The 24321-nt window shown below is 40.7% G+C and overlaps 1 protein-coding gene across 2 annotated transcripts in view; it reads left to right on the top strand.

The window, feature by feature from the left end:
* The window catches only part of TMTC4 (transmembrane O-mannosyltransferase targeting cadherins 4), a 53315-nt gene that overhangs the window by 2656 nt on the left and 26338 nt on the right, over positions 1-24321 (top strand). For both annotated transcript variants that reach the window (XM_026668941.2, XM_087967313.1), the window contains exons 2-5: positions 4002-4217; positions 17283-17398; positions 18566-18782; positions 23068-23155. In XM_026668941.2, coding sequence (XP_026524726.1) covers positions 4056-4217; positions 17283-17398; positions 18566-18782; positions 23068-23155 — 583 coding nt within the window. In that variant the 5' untranslated portion in view covers positions 4002-4055. The remainder of the gene's footprint in view (positions 1-4001; positions 4218-17282; positions 17399-18565; positions 18783-23067; positions 23156-24321) is intronic.

The following is a 24321-nucleotide window of genomic DNA, read 5'->3' as shown; positions in this document are numbered from 1 at the left end:
TTTCCTTGAGATGATAGGCCTAAGAGTAAGAGAAATACATAAAGGAAGACAATTTTAAAATGTATTTTGCAGCCAGCATTCATTTCAAACCCCTCTTATACTATTGTCATCTAATATATACTTGTTTGCAAAAGCAAGCAACATATTAAAGAGATAAGGCATATTCTCTTTTTAATGACAATTTTATTTTTAAAAAAATACACTTACAAGAATAAAAAATTAATACAAAGAAAAAAATAATATAGTAAAGAAAAAAATATAAAATGAGTTCCCCTATAGCAATGGCAATAGCACTTAGACTTATATACTGCTTCACAGTGCTTTTAAAGCCCTCTCTAAGCGGTTTACAGAGTCAGCATATTTCCCCCAATAATCTGGGTCTTTTAAATATAAACAGTTTAGTAACCTACCATCTTATCTTAAAATGAAGCAAATTATCTCTTCTTCCCATATCCCATCTCTTATCTATAAACAAATCATTGAAACCTCATCATTTCAGTTCTGATTAGCAAAAGTCCATTAAGGGTTACCAGAAATAACAATATAGCTATTTTATCTTTGATCAAATAAACCAACTTTATATTCCTAGTCACTTTTAATTGTCTTGATCTTTAATCCCTTCAAATAATATCCTAGAACTTGATTTATTTTTATTTGTTCCTTCTCAGAAAATTACCCAGGTCTCTCTCTTAGTTTGTTATTTGTGTATCTCTTGTCTAATGACATCTATTAAGACTTAAGGTGATTTCTCTTGTATGTCTAGTTTAGCATGTTTTCCATGTCATTTTTTAAATCTGCTTTCTACTTTGAGATCAGTCCCTGTCTTATCCAATAAAACTTGTTCTTCTTCCATGAGATCTTTTGAACAGAGTCTATTCTTCAGGTTTTTTTAATATTAAAATATTATGGCCCATTCTAAATTAGTAAGTCAAATTTAAGTGTTCTTTCCCTTTATTTATAGCCATGGTGGGTTGGCTGCTGGAAGGGGCCCCATGAAGAAGTAGACTCACCCTTGTGTCTGCAGCTCATTATTCTAGAGTTCCCCAACCTTTCTGGATTGGCGGCCTGGAAGGGGAAGAGGTACCTTTATGCATGCATGCACACATGTGAAGAGGGCTGCAATGGTAGAACCTGTGCAGCACTTGTGACGCTAGTGCAAAGGAGATGTGCGCACATGCATTGGCCAACTACTTATGCAGCCTGGTGGCCAAGAGTCCATGGCCCTTTAGTGGGCTGGAGCCCACAGGTTGAGGATTCCTATTCTAGACCCTTCTAAACCCACTGGAATCTGTTGTCTTGCAACTCCTTGTGAAGAGCAACTGTCTGGAGCACTTGTGGAGAATCTCACATCCTCTCCTTGTCCAGAGAGGAATTAGCAAAGAGTCGGTCTACTTGTCAATTCTTCATTCCACCAGGTCACCCAGTTGTTACCTGGTTGGATAATGAAATAACCAAGCTCAGAATCTACCAATGACTTGACAATTCAATCTTCCACTACATGTAATCTCTTCTATTGAAAATTAAGAATTCTCTGCTAGTGATGGAAAGGAACAGTAAGGAAGATTTCATTCTGAAATACCCAGATGAAGACCAAAGCTTCCAAATTTGCAGCCATTCATAACTTTGCAGCCTTTGGGACCTAGCTTGAAAGAGATCTTCGGGATTCCTCAAAGCCGCATTGAAAATCTGGGTTAGCAGAATTTGCTGCTCTCTTTGTTATCCACACTAATGTACTGTCATTCTTGATGCTTTTGTATTGTCAAGTTCTTTCCATCTTTTGTATACCATACTATTCCATACTAGCCCTCCTACAAAAGCAGAAATTTTATTTTCCATCATTCTGTGAATGAAGTCACTGTTAGTTAATTCAGTTAGAATTTGGGAGGAAAGATGAAAATACGGACAAGGAAAGAAGCATATGTTGGTTGGATGATAGATTTTGTTAAAAGTTGCTTGGAGGGAGAAAAGGAAACTAGATATTAACAGGATAAAAATTGAAAAGAGATGCAAATTAATCTCAAGAGCATATGTGCTAGAGGTTTTGAAGAACCTGCTTGTTTTTAACCATGTTATCCTCCGTGACAAAATTCTAGTAAAATGAATTGCATTCAGCTATCTAAAAAGGCTTTTAGAAGTAACAGTTCAAAGGTATTTACTCTTAGTTAAGGTTATGAAGAACTGTAGCCTAACTTCATTCAATATCATAAAAATAACTTAACATTCTAATTTAGCATAAAATCTGCTTGTATCTTGGCATAATAACATTCTTAAAAACAATGACAACACTACTTACATAAAGGAATAAATAAGCTGTTAATGGAAGAAAAACAACTCAGGAAAGTGTTGTCTAAGCCCTTTTTTGCATTCCTCTTTCATTGTCTGGACTTAAACAATATTTCCTTCCTTGTTGCTTTGGTAATGGTTGTCTCCATCAAGGCCATTCTCTTTACTTTCTGCTCTCTTTACTCTCTAAGGAATTTACAGTTCTTCAGATGTGGATTGTACTCTCAGTGGACATGTTTGATCACGAGTGTCAAGGAGTTCTAGTTTAGCAAAATTTGAAAGGCCACAGGATTTCTGTTCTTCTTATAGGATCTTAGAAAGATCATGCTGGACCTTTTTCAATAAGATTTCAGGCTTGCTTACAATCCTGAGATAGCATTGTTCATGTTTGTGGGTTACCTTTGCAGGTCTCAAGGAGGGGGCCCATGTCCATTTTTGCCTTCCTAAATGTCAGCAGCCTTTGATACCATCAACCATAATATTCTTCTGGAATTGGCTTCAGGAATTGATAATAGAACCGCCATTATAGTGGCTTTCCTCTTTCAATATTGATAGGGGAGAAAAGGCCCAACCCTAGACCTTCTTGTGTGGATGAAGATTCTCAGTCATCCATGTCATGGTTGCCCAAAGATGCTTTTTCAAGAGGCAACCGGACTTCCTGGTTTTTCTTTGAAGATGTTTCTCTTCTCACCTAAGAAGCCATCACTTTTGGGACTTCTTGTGTCCAGTGTCTCTACTCATTTCTCATTTCTATTTAACATCTGCATGGAACTTCTGAATGAGGTCATCAGTCAGCACAGGGTGAAATATCACTACATTTATGACATGCAACTATAGTATTTCCACTCCTGGCCACACAATTGTATTACAGGTAGTCCTCAACATACAACAGTTCATTCAACTTTGACTGTTCAAAGTTACAACGGCATTGAAAAAAGTGACTTATGACCGTTTTTCACACTTACAACCACTTCAGCATCCCTGTAGTCATGTGATCAAAATTCAGATGCTTGACAACTGACTCATATTTATGACAGCTGTAGTGTCTCAGGGTCATATGTTCACCTTTTGCGACCTGGCAAGCATATTCAGTGGGGAAGGCAGATTTACTTAACAGCCATGTTAACAACTTAACATCTGTGGCACAAAAGATCATAAAATAGGGGCAAAGTTCACTTCACAAATGTTTCAATTAGCAACAAAAAACTTGGGCTCAATTGTGGTCGTACGTTGAGGACTACCTGTATTTAAGATAGGCAGTCATCTACATCATCTTTGTTTAAAAAAATAATTTAGGTTTATAGAAAATAGGTTTTGAGTTCCAGAATCTTAAAGTATTGGATGCAGACACTTGCCAAGTAGTTGTTTAAAAACAGAATATTTACAATAACTTACTCAGGCTGTTGCTTATTACATCCTTAGTGAGTATCAAAGACATTTAAACTACACCTTTATATGCAGCTGAAAAAGATTTTTTATAATAATGAAAGGAGTTTTTATTTTATTTTCTCCTCATACAGCCCCCTCTCCTCCAACTACCAATATGTCACAAATGATGTACCATCCATGGGTGTTAACAAGTAGACAGCGAAATATTTTTATGTGTTAGTAAATACACATAAAAAAATGGGTCAAGTTGAGTTGCCTCAGATAGAAGAGAGTATTTGTAGCCCAGGGCTGAGTTGGTTCTTTATGCATTTATTTCGTATGTCTTTTAGATTCACAACCAGCATAATGTTGGTACTCCAAATTCTTAACCAGAAGTGTGCAGAATGGCGCAGGGAGAAGTTAACCTGGACCATGATATACCACTCCTGACCCTTCCACCATATTGGGCCAAAACCATTGTGGGACTTTTTTCCATTATCTGCTTTGTGAACAGCTATGATGGAGATTTTGTCTTTGATGACTCTGAAGCTATAATCAACAATAAGGTTAGTGATGTATTGTTGTAAATAGAATTAAAAAGGGATGCAGTTTTACTCGTGCTTCCGATAATTGGTTACATTAATCAGATGAAAACCTTTTAAACAGATTTAGACTACATCTCCGATTAATTAAAAAGCACATTTGAATATAATGTAACTTATTTACAGTATAAATTTGAAAAAATGCAAAAGAAAATGCCTTAAAGAAGTTAAAACTGTGTTTTTATATTGCATCAGCAGTCTTAAAATAGTACTTGAAGTTGTTCTGTCATCTAGGAAGACAAATATGGCAAATAACAGTATATTTGTGGTATACTTTCAGTAACAGAGTTGCTGCAAAATAGGGTCATTTTTGCATTCAGTTGTTGGGATGAAAAAGAAGGAACTGTGGTGCAAATATACTTTGTTCAACTCATTCAGATTCAGGTTTGGTAGTAGGTTTTATGTATATTATATTTCTTTTTCTGTTTTCCTGTTGTGTATATTTGTATCAATTAAATCATTCATCTGAAACCTAATTTGTAGGTCTACAAACTTTTTACAAACGATGGAAAGATGTGCGTGACATAAGGATAATATATGCATAAGAAGACCAGGACTGGTATAGGTAGTCTTCACGTTATGACTACAGTTGAGCCAGAAATTAATATTGCTAAGTGAAGCATTGGTTAATTGAGTTTACCCCATTTTACAACTTTTCTTGACACAGTTGTTAAGTGAATCCAGTGGGGGTATTCTACTGGTTTGGCCCGGCTCTGGAGAACCGGTAGTAAACCAGCTGTTCTGACGATCAGCTGTACTGGGATCCCCCTCGCTGTCTTACTGTTTCGCCCAGGAGGCTTCCCTGAGGCCCAGGAGGCAAAAAGGGGTGTGCCGGGGTGTATGTATGTGTGCCTGGGGCACTCCAGGTTTTGCCTTCTGGGCCTCAGGGAAGCCTCCTGGGCGAAGCAGTAAGACAGCGAGGGGGATCCCGGCACAGCTGGGCCTCAGGGAAGCTTCCTGGGAGCAAAAATGGCCTCCCAGGCGGCTTCCAGGAAGCAAAAGGAGGGGACCTGCAAAAAAAAGAAGCCATGCCCATCCAGTCACATGGCCACGCCCGCCTAGTAACACCCACCTAGCCAGGCCCACAGAACCGGTAGTAAAAATATTTGCATCCCACCCCTGAGTAAATTGTTGCATCTGTGAAGTTAATAACACGATTGTTAAATGAATCTGGCTTTTCCATTGACTTTGCTTGTCAGAAGGTCGCAAAAGTTGATCACATGACCCCAGGCAGGACACAGCAGCCGTCATAAATATGAACCAGTTGCCAAGCATCTGAATGTTGATCATGTGATTGCAGGGATGCTACAACGGTCATATTTGTGGAAAAACGGCCATAAGTCACTGTTTTTAGTGGCGTTATAACTTTGAACGGTCATTAAATGAACTGTTGTAAGTCGAGGACTACCTGTACTGTCTTTGTAACTCTGATTATTTCATAATGGTGAAAGTGTATTTTTAGTATATAGGTAATCCTCGATTTATAACCATAATGGAACCTGGCAATTGTGGTCATAAGTCTTGACAGTTGTACAATGTAATCAACCTAAAGTTTTTTGCAGTGGTCATTAGCAAACACCAGTTGTAAAGTGGTTGCTAAGTGAATCATTGTTTGCAGTGTTCTATTTTGGGGGAAATTATATAACGTAATCGAGGAACAGTGCGAATAGTTGTAGATATGGGTCAGCTGCCAAGCACTGAAAATGCAGTCACATAACTGGAGGTGAGGGGGGGGGCATAATAATTTCGAAACTGAATAATTAATACCTTTTTTGGGGGGGAGAGGATTCCATCATAACTTCAAGTCATAAGTCAAGGACTATTTGTACTATGTGAAATAGTCCTAAAGTTGAGCTTGGAACTTGATTTCAGATCCTTTGTTTACTCTTCCATCACAACTTAATTTTGAAAGCTAGAAATAAATTAAGAATATAATCTGTTAATTTTCTGTGTTTTCAAGCCCCTGAAGTAGCTAAGAGAAGAAAAAAATACAAGTATGCATTGCCTTTTCATAAAGAAGGAGAAAAGAAGTGGTTTCAATAATTTTTTCCAGGAATTAATTTTAGGATGGAGCAGGCACATTCTGAGGTCCATGTTTTTGCAAATTATCCACTGTCCATTCCTGGCCTCCCTGCTTTACAGCTGCTCCCTGGGTCATCTTTGGGAGAGGAATCAAAAGTCGAGATAGTGGCCACATGATCAAAACCTCGTCTCCTTTCTAGATACATTGGAGCTCCAGTTTTAAAGTCAGAGTGGCCACTGAGAGAGCACAAACGTCCCTCCTAAAGCTCTAATGTTCCCTAAATGCTCTAATATTCCCTAAGGAGGGATTGGAAGGACAGCCATGGTCAGCATGGGGTAGATCAGCCTTCAGGGAGGGAGTTGTTTGGTTCTGTTGCCAAATATTTTTGAAAGGGATTATTTGAGTCAACCATCCAAGTATTCTGAAAAGAAGGCTGGCTGAATGAAGTCTACCTGCCTCTGACTTTCTTCTCTGACCACCAAACCCCCCAAAATTTGGAGCTGCCACTGATTTCCTTTTACCAACATATCCTTTCTAAGTCACTTCAGAGTATAGGAGATTAAGAAAAAATTCTGTTCAGTTTGATGAGGTACCTATAGATAAAAAACAGACTTCCTTTAAGGCCTAGTCCAGTGATGGCTAACCTTTTCGGCGCACACATCCCCAAAATGCAACGTGCATGCACCCTGCCCATTCCTTGCGCATGCGTGCGCAACCCCCATGCCCCCACACATGCACATGCAACTCTCCACGCATGCACCCCCGGGGGTGCCCTATGCATGCACCCTGCCCCCGTGCAAGTGCTCCCCCCCCATGTGTTCACCCGGCCTCGCACATGCGTGGCATGGACCCAAAGACTGTCAGACACGCGTGTGCATGCGCGGCAGAGCTGAGCTGGGGCAATGGCTCACATGCCTATAGAGAGTGCTCTGTGTGCCACCTCTGGCATGCGTGCCATCAGTTCGCCATCACGGGCTAGTCAATGACCATAATAAAGATATTTGATTAAACTCCATTAATTGGGACACTATTGTTAATGGGTTTGGTTGTAAATTTTTAAAAAATGACCATGCTATTTAGGGACAGCAGTTCCAAAAGTCCCAGTTGCCATTTTAAATCAAGGATTGCACAGTGGGACCTCACATAACCACCACTTCCAACTTCCTACTGGCTGCTTCATTGTATTTGCTGGTGATCCTTAAACAAGGCCCACCTGTGTAGCTTCCTTTCCTTGAGAAGCCCAGAAACAGCACCTTGCCTACTTGGGCCCTGAAAATTGCCTCAGCCATCTTGATTTCTCCACCAGCAAATTAGCTCTTGTTCTTTCTCTTCGACAGCAGCCAATGTTTATTCCCGCAGGGCAATCTCTGCATTGTGATGCCAGCTGTCACTGGATTTCATGGAGTTCAAACAGTCTTCCAGAGGCTTCCTAGCGCATATAAACATCTCTCTGTTTTGTCTTGTTTTAAAACATGGAGCAATGATTTATCTTTGGTGCGTGTAGAAAGGCAAACATTTGATCAAATAAAACATTTGAGGCAGAGTGCCTCTCTCGGAACATGTGTTAATTAGAACAATGCGTCTTTTGCCAAATGTTACAGCCTGCAACGCAAAGACTGCTGTTGAAAATCAAGTGTGGAGATTCTGATCCAACAGAATCATATGCACATAATTTGTCTAATGAATGTGTGCTAAGTCAAGCTGAAAGGAAAACAGGATTTTTTTTTTTCCATGATAGACTCCGTATAATAAGAGTACAGTTTTAGACGAATGTATTCCCAGGATTCTTGGCCTCTTGTGACTCTTGTTTGTTTTTTTGTTAAGTCAGATTCACACAACTGCTTCTAAAGCATATGTTCTGAGTGTTCTGATGTGATGTAAAAATTGTCAGCCGAGATTGAATGCCAAGGTGATGTGGCTGTCAGATCTCCTGCTCCACAGTTATCCGTATGCCAATTTTCATTGTCACTCTAAGCATTTCTATCACCTCCCGTCACAAGGAAACAAGGCGCCACAAATTCCAGGAAAGCTGAAGCCACATGTGGCTGAACTGGTAGCCAGCTGTTGTTACAGATGGAAGTAGTGGGGTCTTTTTTTTTTTGGCACATCAGAATCAAGACCTATTCAAAGTAATATTAAGATGGGTTAGATTTCCTAGTCAGGACCCAGATGTGACCAGTTTTCAGTTAAGATGGCGGAAAGAGAGAGAGCTATTGGGCTGTCCTCATGAGTGTTTGTAGATACTTGTGCATTGGTTGTTTGATTAAAGCACTTTCTTGGAGGGAGAGGTCTGTTCAGAACGGAGGTTGGAAGCAAGCTGAATTGAACTAGAGCACAGCATTCTGGCCATGCTTACTCCTTTACTGCACTGCCCAGTTTATGGTGTTATGCAGTGTTTTTGCGGGCACATTTTGCAAACCATGTTTGGTATTGCCTTCTGGACCTGGCAGCATTTTTTTAAAATTGGGCTCCAGCTCCCAGTCTGTTTTCCAGAGAAGCAGGCTGTTTCGTATTTTCAGAGGAGCAGGATGCTGCTAGATGCTTTTGCGAGAGTGTCTTTGGATGGGTGCTACTGTTGGACACTTTTTTGGCTACTGCTGGGGCTTCCATTGAGGCTGGACTGCTGGAGTCCTTCCCCATTGCTTGGTCCCTTCCTATGCATCTATGCTTTTGTTGGCCATTGAGGCTCAAGAATTTGAGTGGTAGCTGGGCAGGTGAGAGCTATAGTAAGGTGCAGGATACTATGGGCCCCCTTTCCCCACAGATATCACCTTGTCTACCCTCTGGGTAGCCCTAAGGAAGAAGGACGCTCTATCTGTTCGTGGAGTCCTATTATGAATAGGCCAAGGTGTGTGAGTATGAGGTGGGAACTGGGTACCCTGATGGATCTGATTACTGGTGAAGCTTTAGTACCTTCAAGTGCCCAATTTCCTTTCCAAGGATTTCTGGTGAGGAAAATGGAAGGTTCCCAACCCTTGGTCTTGGTGGACTTGGTTTTGGGGATCTTGGTGGTGATGTACATGGAGAGGGATGGTGAGAGACAGGGAGTGAACCACTCTCAGAGAATGTGGAACCATTGTCTGGTTTTACATTTGACTCCTAAAACTAAGGGTCTTCAAACTTGGCAAGTTTAAGACTTGTGGACTTCAACTCCCAAAATTCCTGAGCTAACATGACTGAAGGAGAAATTCTGGGAGTTGAAGTCCACAAGTCTTAAAGCTGTCAAGTTTGAAGACCCCTGACTTAAACTCTGTTCTGTCTGTAGACCATCAGTGGCCCAGTCCACTTCTACTGAGACCAGGTTGGTCTGTAATAAGGTTTCCCTCATCAGCTATTTAATCATTGATGAGAGGGCAGACCTGGCATGTATTATAAGACCTGACTAGGTCCAGTAATGGAAATGTTAGCTTTTTCAGAAATATGCCGAATGAGATTTGGCATGTGGCATTAGCTGAGACTCCAGGGGTGTCAGGGGTGTGGATGTGGTGATTGTCATCCAGTAATTAATTCCTTCACAGCATTGCACCAAGTTGGTCTCTAGGGATCAGTTTGGAGTGTAGCTGTTGTACCAGCCTGCATATAATCTCCCTACTTGAATTTCTTGACTCCATTTCTGGGCTGATAGTTGAGTTCCCCAGATTTATGGTTCTGGAGGACTTTAATCTTCCTTCTCTAGGAGTGAGGTCTGAGCTGGCTTTGAAGTTCATGGCTAACATGATGACCATGGGCCTATCCTGGGTCATTCAGAGCCTGAAATGGGGCAGTGGTCATACTTGGATCCAGTTTTTCTGTCAGAGCATTGGCTACGTGATGTGAAATGGGCAAGCTCTTGGTGTCTTCTTTGTTATAGTCAGATCATCCCCTAATTTCCATGGCATTCTCCAGTGCCACCATCCACTTGCAGGGAGGCAATACCCATTATATTGTTTTGTTCCTGAAACTGATGAACCCAGATGACTTTTAGAGGGAGCTGAAGTTGTTCCTGTTGTTCTGCTATAAGATCCATCTGAAGCCTTGGTTGTCACTTGGAATAAGGGGGCGGTTGAGGTCTTGGATCAAATAATGCCCACGAGACCTCTCTCTTCTCGGTGATCCCACCATTCCCTCTGATTTACAAAGAAATTGACAGGAGAAGAGATGCCCAGGACATCGCTAGTACTTAACCAGTGGAGGAATTTGCCCAGCATCTATTAGACAAAACTACTTTCGGGTTTTTTGCTATTATTTATAAGAAGAATGTAGTAAAGGTGTAAAAGGTAGAAGTCTTTCATTTTCAAATAAAGGGGCCATAATCAGTGTAGCATTCCACCACCTGTCATAAATGAATTGGAGTACAACTTAGGTTTCCATCAATACATAATTTTTCTGATGGTCTAGCAATAAAGAATGCTTGAGTATTAATTACAGTAGTACATGGCCTAGAAGTTGTATTACTGTGTTTGGGGGTACCTACGTATGAAGAGGGGAAAAGACTCCTTCTACCATTGGCTCTCCTTCCTACCATTATTACTCTGGAAAGGCCAACATTTTATCACATCGGGGACCATTCAAGATTGCAGTAAGAAACTAGTTGGCATCAAATGTCCAGAGTACAGGAATGATAATTTTTAAAAATAAGAATATGATAGAACATGATAGGCACTAGGAATACCATAGTTGTTTCAACAGAATTGGCACCATTTAATTACCTGGCATCGGAAGCCTCATGTAGCAGAGCTGCAGAAAAAACTTTAATAAAAGTTTTAAGACCCACTGCCAAGGAAAGAGAGTCATGCTGGTCTGTAATGATAGATGTGGTATAGGACAACATTGTCAGATCAGATATATAACTCTGTGGCCAATTAGGTGAGCGTAATCTTCTTCAAAACTCAATGGATAGGACTCCTGACAGGAAATCCATAAAACCTGACCTCTTGACACCGACTCCTTGGTTGTTAGGTTGGAGAAAGCTTTGCAGCAGTAAATCAGCTGCAAGATTGATGTCATTTTTATTGGCACAAGCCTATTCTTACATGCTTTGAGATGTATGAGCTTTCACAAAGTGACAACTTTACAAGTTGTTTGAGAAACTCCAGCAACCAATCTAAGCCCTATAATATGAAGCTTGCAGTTGTGGCATCATACACACCTGAAATACACTTCGTACACAACTGAGGGAAACAACTGAAGAGGGAATTCTGTTGTAAATATTCTGAAATTGTTGGCTGATGTCGAATGGTTTTATTTATTAAGGATTTAACTCTAGCCTGTTCAACCTTATCTTGAAAATACTTAAAAGTATATGCATTGGAACAAGGGTTGCAAGAGAAAGGAACCTAACTAATCAATTGCTCTTCATAACTTGTGCAGGTTTCCCTATTATCTCCCTCGATTAGGGCTGTCAAACTCCCAGCCCGCGAGCCGGATGCGTCATGCGCTGGCCATGCCCATGCCCAGTTTAGCAAAGAGGGAAAAAGTCCCGATACATCATGTGATGATGCCGTGACGACATGAGTTTGACACCCCTGCCCTAGATCACATTCAAAATTTAACAAATGTATCAAGAACAGAGTCTGCGTCTAAGTGAGTGGCACACTTGTCTCAGCCAGCAAACGAAAAAGTACAGGTAGTCCTTGACTTATGACCACAATTGAGCCCAAAATTTCTGTTGCTAAGTGAGACATTTGTTAAGTGAGTGCTGCCCACTTTACGAACTTTCTTGCCACAGTTAAGTGAATCACTGCAGTTGTTAAGTTAGGAACATGGTTGTTAAGTGACTCTGGCTTCCCCATTGACTTGCTTCTTTCAAGGTCACAAAATGTGATCACATGACCCCAAAACAGTGCAGTTGTCATAAATATGAACCAGTGGCCAAGCCCCCAAATTTTGATCACATGACCATAGGGATGCTGCAGTAGTCATAAGTGTGAAAAACGATCATAAGTCATTTTTTTCAATGTCATCGTAACTTTGAATGGTCACTAAATGAACTGTTGTAAATTAAGGACAACCTATATTGTGTACTTCAGGATAGTGCTCTGTGTGTCAGGGTTCTGGCAGTTACTCCAATTAAATCATGAGCCTCGAGTCACACTCCCAAAACTAAAGAGGATTTATTTGAAGCTACCATTCTACGTCCAGCAATAACCAGGGCGTAGCCAACTCTGAGATAGTAATTCACTGTCACCCTTGATCCTGCTTTTCCACCCACCCCTCTGGTTGTATCATCCAACGAAAAACGTCCATAGCCAAGAGTCATCAATCATGCTCTCCAATTAGATTTTTTCGTGGCAGAAGCTTCAGCCATCTAATCAGTCTTCGAACACTATTGCCTTCTCTTTGAAACTCCCCCCCTCTTTCTGTTGTCAACTATAAGACGTGTATACAAAATTGTTTATGAGTTGACACTGTACTTTCTTACAGAAGTATGGTCCAGACAGTTCTGTGTGTTATAAAATGCCATATTTTTAAGTCTATGCTCCTCCCCATTGACAAATTCTCTTCTCACCCAGTGCTAAACATTGCAAAATACCCATGTTTGAAGTTCTGTGCTCTATACTAACTTCTAGCTATCAGCTCCTAGTGCCCATCTAAGAGACAGAACTGCAGTTTTATGCACACATTATCAGGCCTGTCCAGCTTGGATATGCAGAAAAGAAAGACCCTCGACTCCATTTGTAGTGAAAGATCTATTTTTACTGAAGCCAAGTGGGTTTCAGTGTAGCAAAGCCAGATCTGAGGATTTCCTGCACAGCCTTGGTAATTTTCCCCCTTGATCATCTTGGTGATTGTCCCATAAGGTTCGAATTTGATGTTTTGGTAACAGTTCCACATTTTGGCACTTCTTTAAATGGGCGTTTCACGTTCCATTCCCAGGCTTGTGTCCTTGGATCTTTCAACCGTTGTCTCTCGATGGTGCCTCTGGTTCCTGGCATCCCCCCCCCATCTTCCCATTCCCCTTCCCCACATTTTATGTCAGGCTGCCAGCAAAGCAAAGCGAAGCAGGGCTGAAGCGGTTTGATGGCAGATCTGACACACATACTGGAAAGAAGCATAGTTGGCTGAGGAACTCTGGGAGTTGAAGTCACACATCTTAAAGCCAAGGTTGAGAAACACTGTAAAGAATCCATCTGTTGTAGCGATCTTTGGATCTTGAATGTGGATATGCCAATGGATATTTTTAGTCTCTAAAGCATTTTTATTTATTTTTATTTGATTTTGTCAAGCGATTATAAGATAACAGGTATAAGTATAAACATAGTTATGAATACATGAAATGGATACATATAAGAAAAATAAAAAGAAACAATAGGACAGGGACGGTAGGCACTTTTGTGCGCTTATGCACGCCCCCTACAGACCTCTTAGAAAAGGGGTGAGGTCAATAGTAGACAGTCTAAGGTTAAAGTTTTTGGGGTTTGGGGAAGAAACCACAGTCAGGTAGAGTATTCCAGACATTGAATATTATATTCAATGTCTTATAATGCATTATAAGACTGTTGGTTGGCTTCCTGTCAAATCAACTCCCAGAAAGATTGAACATGCCCTGATAAAGGCACTCACTAACTAAAAATGAAATCTAATGACAGAGTGGATTAGACCACGTTTGCTAATTGAACTCCACTTACACGGTTGTTGTTTTTTTAAAGCAAGTCAGGCATTTTTACAGAGGTTTATCATTGTCTCATTTGTCCAAGCAAAATCCTTCTCCTATTTAAAGTAACAAGAATACAAACTGCACCGATGCCAGAATTTCATTTCAAACTGTTTTCTGAGCTTTTGGTTTGCTTTGCCTGTTTTTCGTATTTACTAAAGATAAAGAGAAAAAAGCCCATGGATATATAAGCTGAAGAATACATTATTCCTGAGCATTGTAATACTTTGGGCAGCATGCATGAATAATTTCTTATTGTTTGCATTCTGCCTTATGGATGTAATGAGACTGCCTGCTGATTTTTGCTAAATACTTCTATTAGTGCAGAACAAATATATTAATATGTTCCTGCTACCTCTGAAGTATTTAATCAGAGAAATTGATTAAATTATGACTCACTTCTGAATAAACATGCTGAGGATCAAGCTGTACAATTATGAAGACTTTTTAAGGCTTTAAAATATAGAACATGGATTTCAACAAATTGATTTATTTCATCCTTCTCCCAATTGCTAATTATAAGATATTACAGGCATACCTTGGACACTCTTTCAGAATGCCTTCAAATGTGGCAGGTAATTATCATTTTAATAGAACAAAAGAAGAAAATAATTAAATACACAGGGAATAGTCACAAAGATTTTATTTAATAATTTAATTAAATTATTATTAAATTAAATCTAACATAGTTCTTAAACTTCTTGCTGTGAGGTATCTTTTGTAGGGCAAGGGATGTATCAAAAAGGCAATATGTTGGCCATAATGGAATCCCTACTTTTTTCACATGTCATCTCGGCTGCTCAGTACTGTTCTTTCTTGCTGGTTTTATGTCACCCCAGTAGTAGATGAGAGCTTGGATGTTGTCAAGTTTTCTTGGATCAATGTCTACATCAGGGATGTCCAACATTGCAACTTTAAGACCTGTGGACTTCAACTCCCAGAATTTTCCAGCCAGCATGGAAAGTGATTAGTTTAGCTTTGTACAGTTGTCTAGTACTTAACAAGGTATTGGTAGTAACATGAACCACACTGGGAGGGAAAGGCCATTCAGTGAGATTGATAGCCAAATGAATATCTGTATCAGTAGGTAAACAACTGGATGTCCTGTAGATCAGGGGTCCCCAACCACCGGTCCGCGGACCGGTACCGGTCCGCGGAACAACTCCTACCGGGCCGCGGCTTGCTGGGCGCCGCCATCTTTTTTTCATGAAAAAGTGCTTCCGGTGAGCTTTTCCGGGTAGAAAGCTCACCGGAAACACGTTTTCATCAAAAAAAGATGGCGGCGCCCAGCTGATGCCGGTACCGGGCCGCGGCGTCAAAAAGGTTGGGGATCACTGCTGTAGATGTTTGGAACTCCAACTCATGGTTTATTGCTACTTGCCATAAAAGGTGAGAGGCAAAGGACTTGAAGTCCCAAACACCTGGAAAATGCTACCTTGCCTATCTCTGATACGCATTCTCGTTTTCTACAACTGATCTTGCTCCTGAAGGCAATACATCGTCTTAGTTCTTGCCTCTTGTACAGTCAACTAAGACAACCAAATGGATGGAAGAACTCCAAATGTATGTGCTGTGCAGAGTGATACTCGAAGTTCATGAACCTAGATGCAAAACAATGTGTAAAAATGCATTCCTGAAAGGATGGAATACATCGTTAGCCCTTCTTTCTTTCACATACATGTGTGTATATGTGCGTGTGCATGTATTTGGGTAGGTATATAACCTCACCTTGGCAATGGATACAAACATTATCATGCCTAATAGTTTTTTTCTCCTCTGTTGCTTCTGTTAATATTATTGAAAGTTGCCTCTTCTTTTTTAAAAAAATATTTTTTATTGTTTTATATAATACATTTCCTTTCTGTGTTGAGCAGTGTGCTCCCTAGGTGTCCAAGGTGTTAAACAGTGGTGGGATTCAAAAATTTTTACTACCGGTTCTGTGGGCATGGCTTGGTGGGCGTGGCAGGGGAAGGATACTGTAAAATCTCCAGTCAGAGATGGTATTTGCCGGTTCTCCAAACTACTCAGAATTTCCACTACCGGTTCTCCAGAACTGGTCAGAACCTGCTGAATACCACCTCTGCTCCCCACCCCACTAACCTGCTTTCCAGCTCCATTCTCCTGTGCAGGGCAACAAAAGAAGACCCAGTTGATCAGCTGGGACACGGGAGGCAGAGAATAGACTGGGGTGGGGCCAGTCAGAGGTGGTATTTGCCGGTTCTCCGAACTACTCAAAATTTCCACTACCATATGCTTATAATGGCAATTCTGTGGGAAGGCTTGATTATACAAAGCTGTAACAGGCTGAAAATGATGGTATATAGTGGGTTTTTTTAAAAAGGGGGGTACATTTTTTAAATTTATATTGCACATTTCTGAACTAGCCATCTCCCTCAAAGAGAGAATATGAGAATATTTCCTTTCTTTCCTGGTGTAATTTTGTGACTTCCATGATTATTATTTAATAATTATTGTTATATATTATTTAATAATTATTGGAAAAAGTGCAAACTAAGATGTTTCAGGGCCTGGAGACAAAAACATATGAAGAATGGTTGCAGGAGTTGTATATAGCCAGTCTAGAGAAAAGAAGAATAGGGGTGACATGATAGCAGTATTTGAGGAGCTGCCATAAAGAAGAGAGGGTCAATTTATTTTCCAAAGCACCAGAAGGCAAGACAAGAAACAATAGATGGAAACTAATCAAGGAAAAAAGCAACTTGGAATTAAGGAGAAACTTCCTAGTAATGAGGACAATTAACCAGTGGAGCAGCTTGCCTTCAGAGGTTATAGGTGGTTCATCACTATAGGTTGTTAAGAAAAAACTGGACAGCCACTTGTCCGAAATGATACAAGGTCTCCTGCTTGAGCAGAGGGTTGGACTAGAAGACCTCAAAGGTCCCTTCCAGCTCTATTCTGATTGATTGATCTTTAGGAGTAAAAAATAATTTGATGGCTCATAATCAGTCAATCTGCCATCTTGCTAAAGAGAGTTTTCGTCAAGCCTGAGATCTACTGCATGGATACAGCTCTCTTAAGTTGGAATGCACTTGCCTTCTTTGCCTGATGTTGTGAAATTGTCAAGTAGTTATTTCACATTATTTAATTTCTAATGTGTTTTACCCCACCTTATCCAAATGTTTTACAGACATTGAAATAAGAATGAAATTGCTCATTTTCCAGAATCTTTTTTTTGTCATTAAACAAGTTTCAAAGAGTGTTGTTCCAACTCAAAAGTAGTGATTGAGCATTGGAAAGGATTATATACACAATCTAGGCACAATCTCAGCTGAACAATTCTTTTGATTTAGAGCTTTAGAGCTCAGATTCTGAGCCATGATGATCACCTAAATTTGGGCCTCGTTTCTTTCAGGATCTAAGGGCTGAAACCCCACTTGGTGATCTGTGGCATCATGATTTTTGGGGGAATAAACTCAATAGCAATACAAGCCACAAATCTTATCGACCACTTACTGTACTGACTTTCAGGTGAGACATTTTAGGCTATCTTAAGATTGTTTTCTTTCTTTGGGGGTGTTGGTGGTGTTGGAGTCATCAATGGGGATAAAATTAATTGAGATACTGACTATTTAGTGAAATAAAGTGTCATTTAGTGTTTTAAATATAGGTTGATTTTCCCATCTGGGTGCATAATCTATTGGTGGATTATAATATGTGACCATTATTTGGGGTTCCTCAACTATGAACATCCTAGTATAGAATAGCTTCTTCTGTTACGGACAGTTGGAAGTATCTCATAAGTAAAATTTGGGCCTCATTTCTAGATCACTAAGAATCCTGAATATACTGTGCTTGCTTCCACAAACCATATTAGCAACTTTTTAACACAACATGTAGTTTCATTAGTGCTTGCCTTGTTCTCTTGGCTGGAAGGCTGCCATTGTGTTATGGTTTTCATTGGAATATATGGTCCACTATAGTACAGTTGCTGTCACATCCACATACTCAGAATCTCTTGAGGAAGAAGTGAGTAATCTCCAACCTTCCTTTGCAAGTCCATGGACTGGTGGTCATGGGATAAGTTCCAATGTAGATATTTATTTATAAACATAAATAAATAGGGGCATTTCCACTCAATGTGCCATGTTACTATATATTGAATGGGGGCAAGGTTTCCACTCCTACTCGGAATTGCCTAGGATTAAACTTGGGAACTTTGGCGTGCAGGACACGTAGTCTACCGTTTACGCATTAAGTTGACTTCAAACCACTCTTCTTGATTGCTACTATTTTAATGTTGCTCTGGTACTAACAGAGGTTTAGAAACTATCCTGGAATTCAGGTTGAATCACTGGTTGGGGAAGTCGAAAAGAAAAGGAGAACGCATGTGAAAAAGAAGAAAGAACCAAAAACTCTAAAAAGGATCTTCTATTTCTGGATTGAGAAGAACCTGTTTTCCTATTTTTTTATGCTTCAGAAACAGGAGTGCTAGTTTCTAGGCCAAGTGTTAAGTTGCTTGCCTTTTGCATCCCTGTTTGTCACTTCCCTTCAATGTCTCCTCTATACTAAGTTACACAGGCACTGCCATCTCTGTGCATACACATAAAGCACTCTTTTGGATTATTTCAACATATTCTAATTTCATTTATTCCTGTTTTTAACTTCACTGTTTTCTTTTTGTCTTCCCTTGTATAGGATTAATTACCTTTTAGCTGGAGGCTTCCACCCATTCGGCTTTCATATCATCAATATAATACTCCATTGTATTATTTCTGTCTTAATTGTTGATGTCTTCTCAATATTATTGGGTGGGCTGCACTACACCAATAAAGGAAGAAGGCTCAACTTTGTCCCAAAATCCTCCTTCCTAGCGGCTTTGCTGTTTGCCGTACATCCTGTGCACACTGAATGTGTAAGTACCTAATGACTCAGGTGTTGAGAAGTGCTCAGAAGCGTTAGGGTTCCATCATCTAATCTTTTGTATGCTTGCAAATTACCTGTCTTTTATGCACTCCTCTGTTTGTGTGTCTGTATACAACATACCTGATTTTATGTTGCAACTTCTCTTCGCTCATGTCCTTTGCGTTGACATCTCTGGTATATTACTAATCCCTCAGAGAGATTTTGGTTTCAAAAGATGCTGATAACTTATATAATTATTTATTTTTAAAGTGTATCTTGATTGGCATAAAGACAGCATGGTGTATCCATAATTGGGGAGATCTATGATAGCATTTCACTAGGAGAAAGTGTAAGTACTTGTTGTATGGCAGAATCCCTAGTTTTTATGAATCCTTGGTAGTCAATCTCCTACCGAAACACCTCCCAAAACGTGCTGCATTGGTTATATCCAATGTCTTTCTTGAAACAAATTTCTCAGGAGCAGTTCATATGATCTACTTTATGTGGTTCAGACAGAAGCAGATCCTTGCAATCTGTTTCTTTAAAGGGTTCTCTGAGAAACAAGAACTATGGTATTCAGATTTTAACACTGGGATAGAAGCCGGAGGCCTATGGTTATTTTCCCATATCATACGAAGAGGATAGCCATTCCATGCACTTCTGAACAGAGACTTAATCTGATGCCACAATTCAGTTGTTAGTTGAGTAGTCTTTGGGGGGGTAAGAATTGTTTATACTAAGCAATTTTGGGGGCAATATTTCACATTTGGAACATGCCAATGAAGATAAGGTGTTTTCATAAAACTGAGATAAGGTAGGGAGCCATGGGTGTCTGCTTAGGTTGATGTCTGGAGACACCATTTTGTTTATCACTGCTTATCCTGTCAGATGCTTTGGGCCTTTACGTTTGATCTAGTCTTGTCTATGACTGCCATTTACATATGTGAAGCAATGTCTTGCTATGAAATGGTTTGTTTTTGTTGTTGTTTTTTAATGACAACTACAACATCTGAAATTGGTTCTGCTCAGAGGGGTTGGTAGAGTGTGGATCTCCTATTTGAGAAAGTGCCGTGACTCTGAAATCTGCAACTCTTGGGGGGTGCAGATCGGATGAAGATCCTGTGGTTAAACAGTGACACATGTCACTGTCAGTCAGTGTGGGAGGTCAAGGAGAGTTTGTGCAAGAGTAAAATCAGAGCAGGTCAACCAAGAGGGTGCGTTTGTTCTTGAGCCTGCATGTGAGGCCTGTACATATTAGTAACACACTACACAGTGTGGGTGGTAGACCTATGCTTTTTTGGTTTTTGCGAGATTCCCTTTTTTTTAATGATTTTACAAAGATGTATGTGAGGAGAGGGAAACATTCACAGACATTGAGGTCTCCTGAATGCTCCCCTGTGTCCTCCAGGCTGTTTATCAAAAGTATAGGAAATGGCCGAAGAAGGGTGGGTTGTGGCTCATAAAGAAGTTCCAGTCTGCCAGTGGACATCTCTGAGTTCATGATTTCCTCCCTGGTGTATTTTGAAGGGAAAACATCATGACTTCTCTTCTCAGAATATTGTTGAGAGGAAGGATTTGTCTTCTCCCTCTGATGGTTGACTAGAGCCAGGCTACACAATTCAGTCATTCCACCCCATGTGATTGCTTAAATGGCTCTCAGGGATTTCATGCCACTATTGGTTGATATTGCCAGGGGCACTAGAAAATACTTTTAAAGGGCACGTGGGATAGGTTTTTAAGAAAAAAAAAATGTCCTAGGATAAATCATGGTAAGTTTGTCATCCATTGGAAATTTTTCTGGTATCCTTGAGTATCCTTTCACAACCTTGATCCCTCACCCTCTCCCAAGCTAGAAGAGAAGTTTTGGGAGCTGAAGAATACACATTTGGATATCACCCCAGTTAGAGAAAATTGACTCAGAGCATAAGCAACATTATTATCTCACTTACTCTAAGAGCAAATTCCTACAAAGGTAGGAAGTTGGGCTAGAATCTGTGAATCTGAGTTTGATCTTCAAAAACTACAGGTAGACCTCGGCTTATGACTACAATGGAGCCCAAAATTTATGTTGTTCAGTAAGACATTTCTTAAGTAAGTTTTGCCCCAAACTTACATTTATGACATTTGTTAAGTTAATCACTGCAGTTGATAAGTTAGTAACCCAGTTGTTCTTTGAATTTGGTTTCCCCATGGACTTGGCTTGTCAGAAAGGTCAAAAGAGGGGAACGCTGAACCTTGGAACACAGCAAAGTTCATAAATATGAACCAATTGCCAAGCATCTGAATTTTGATCACATGATTATGGGCAGGGGTGGGATCCAACTGGTGTAATTACCGATTCAGTGATTTACGATTTGCATGCACGTGCGTGCTTTGCACGCATGCGCGCGTGTGAATCATCATCAGCTTGCTGCCTGGGCAGCTGAGCAGCACTGCGCATGAGTGCGCAGCAGTTGAAAAAGCATTTTTTCCCCCTGCTTTTTCAACCGCAGCTGTGCCACGCAAAGCAGCTGAGGTTGAAAAAGCAGGAAATAAAGGTCAGGTAAGAGCCCAGGCGGGTGGGTGGGCCAAAACAGCAGCAGACACAGAACCGGTTCTATGTCTGTTGGTCTTCAGAGCTACCGGTTCTACAGAGCCAGACAGAACCGGTAGAATCCCACTCTTGATTATGGGGATGCCGCAATGGTCGTGACTGAAAAACAGTCATAAGTCACTTTTTCAGTGCTGTTGTAACTTTGAATGATCACTAAATGAACTGTTGTAAACTGAGAACTACTGTGTATAATCATTCTTGAGAACCCAATTATAAAAATATACGGCTGTTATTTTTATTATGAACACACAAGCACACATAAACCCACACAAATATTTGAAAACAATATATAGATTTCTTGCACACATTTGCAAAGGGTAATCAAATGAAAAAAATTTAATGTTGAACTTCTGAGACTTCTCTAATATTGGGTTAGTTGGTATACATTTTTCATTATTAACAAACTCATTTTCCATAAAAATGTTATACATTTCACACTTCACTGCATATTTGTGAGGAAGAGACATACATTGCCTAGGACAGCAGTGGCTAACCTTTTTGGGCTCCTGTGCCAAAAATTGTACGTGCACTTGCATGCTCGCACTCGTATGCCAGCACCCAGAAGGCAATGTGCCGCCCCACCCCCTACGCATAACGCGTGCAATCCCCATCCACCCATCCACCACCACTACCACCTTACCTGCACTGCACCTTACAGCTGATTTTAGCCCGGTTTGAGGCCTTTTCGGTCTCCCAGAAGCTTGAGGAAGGCTTCTGCAGGCTTTGCAGCCCGAAAACTAGGTCCGTTTCGTCACTTCCAGTATTTCTGGAAAAACAGGGCGTGATGAAATGGGCCTAGTTTTCAGCCTGCAAAGCCTGCAGAAGCCTTGCTCAAGTCTCTGGAGGCTGAAAAAGGCCTCAAATCAGCCGAAAATTAGCTGTGAGGCGCGCAGTGAGGTAAATTTGCCTGCAGCTCGCGTGCTCGCACAAATGGCTCTGCGTGCTACCTGTGGCACATGCCATAGGTTCGCCATCATGGGCCTCTGGTATATGAAATTTAAAATGGAGCCCCAAAGTGTTTCATAATGGCAGGGGTTTTTGGATTTTGCAAATTGTTGTATCTTCTCTCTACTTCTTAGTAGAGTTAGGGTGACCTAGGGAGGAGGTGAAGCATTTCATTAACTCGTACTGAAATGAAAAGGTTCTCAGTCTAGTGTAGCTCTGATTATATTGGCACAACTTTGCCCAGAACTCTGGTATGGATGGTTGTATAAGAGGTAGTCCTCAACTTAACAAAAACAATTGAGCCCAAAATTTATGTTGTTAAGTGAGACATTTGTTAAGTGAGTTTTATGACCCAATTTTATGACCTTTCTTGCCACAGTTCTTAAGTGAATCATTGCAGTTGATAAGTTAGTAACCAGATTGTAGAAAGTGAATCTGGTTTCCCCATTGACTTTGCTTGTCAATGGGGTCGCAAAAGGGAACCACATGATCTTGGTACACAGCAATGTGTACTAGTATGAACTAGTTGCCAAGCGTCTGAATTTTGATCAGGTGAACATGGGGATACCACAAAGGTCGTAAGTGTGAAAAATGGTCAGAAGTCACCTTTTTTGTGTGCCGTTGTAACTTTGAATGGTCACTACATGAACTGTTCTAGGTCGAGGACTACTTATAAATTAAAAGACTGTTGCTGTCTGAGTGGAGGGTAAGAGGCTTGTTTACTAAACCCTGAACTCTTCTTCCTTTCCATTTTAAGATTGCAGGGATCGTTGGCAGAGCAGACCTCTTATGTGCCCTGTTTTTCCTGTTATCTTTTCTTGGCTACTGCAAAGCGTTTAAAGAGAGTAAGTACTTTCCTCCTGAACATTTTTGGGTAGGCTATGCCAGCGGACAATAAACATGAACATAAGGCCCGAGTTTGAAGACTGGGGAATGGTTTCTTTTCAGAAATCAGCATGTCCAAAATGTTGCTTTGTCTGTCTCATCTCCATTCCCAACTCACCTGCATTGTGACGAACCAGGGCACTGCACAGAGGTAACACGGGCAGCTGGCAGTTCAGACCACCCCTTTATTGCTCCAAGTTTCACCAAATGCTCCCACGTTTCTGGCAAGTCCCAGAGCAAAGTGATCACACACATACACACACACACACACCTCAAGCTGCAAATAATCCAGCCCAACGCTGTGAGCACCATGGCTGCAAAGCAAGAAATCCAGAAAGAAGGCAAGGACTCCAGGAAAGGTCAAACATTGGCACTCAACACTCCAGGAATTTTAGCATTTGTTCCCTTCCCACAGCATCTCCTTAAGTCTCAGTCTCCAGGTGTGCCTTGTGGAGCAGGGAAGTCTTCTCCCGAGTAGTCGCGTCAGTCTGCCCTGTTCTCACCTTCCCTCCACTCTCTGTGCTCCAGGATCAGGAGCGGGTTGGTCCTTGCTCATCGCCTGAGCTTTGTCTCTCATGTTCAATGCTTAGCCTCTCTTGGTCATCCTGCCCCCCCCAACCCCATTACTCCCTGCCTACAAGCCATCCCAATCCTGAAAGGCCCTGATCTGACTGGGCCTGCTCCTCCCCATTTTCCTCCCAAGCCAACAAAGCCGCCCCCTTGATCTCCGCCTTCTCCAGTTCTGGCTCATCTTCCTCTGCGGATTCAGGCTCTGATGGGGGGCACGACACGTATGAGTTAACAGTATTTTAATTAGCGACAGCCTTGATTTTTCATTTTCAATTTCAATGACTGATTGGAAGAATCTTGGAAATTTAGGCAACAAGGAGCCAAAATAAATTTGCACTATTATACATAGAGATTACGCGTGATTTTTCAGAACTTCTGCAATTAAAACTTTTCCTATGTTTGGGGAAAACTTCAGTTATATTTTGTTTTCACCTTTGAGTCGATTTACACTCCTTGTAATTGTTGCAATGCCATTTTTTTTTTTTTTGATCAGCCTCATGGAAATATTTTACCATTTCTTTCTTTCTTCTGGAAGTTTTTTTTTTTTAATTTCCAG

The sequence above is a fragment of the Notechis scutatus genome, chromosome 5 (genome assembly GCF_049901735.1).
Source record: "Notechis scutatus isolate UNSWTSFEM ecotype Mainland chromosome 5, rNotScu1.2, whole genome shotgun sequence".
Taxonomy (NCBI): domain Eukaryota; kingdom Metazoa; phylum Chordata; class Lepidosauria; order Squamata; family Elapidae; genus Notechis; species Notechis scutatus.
This window is presented reverse-complemented; position numbering and strand designations above follow the sequence as displayed.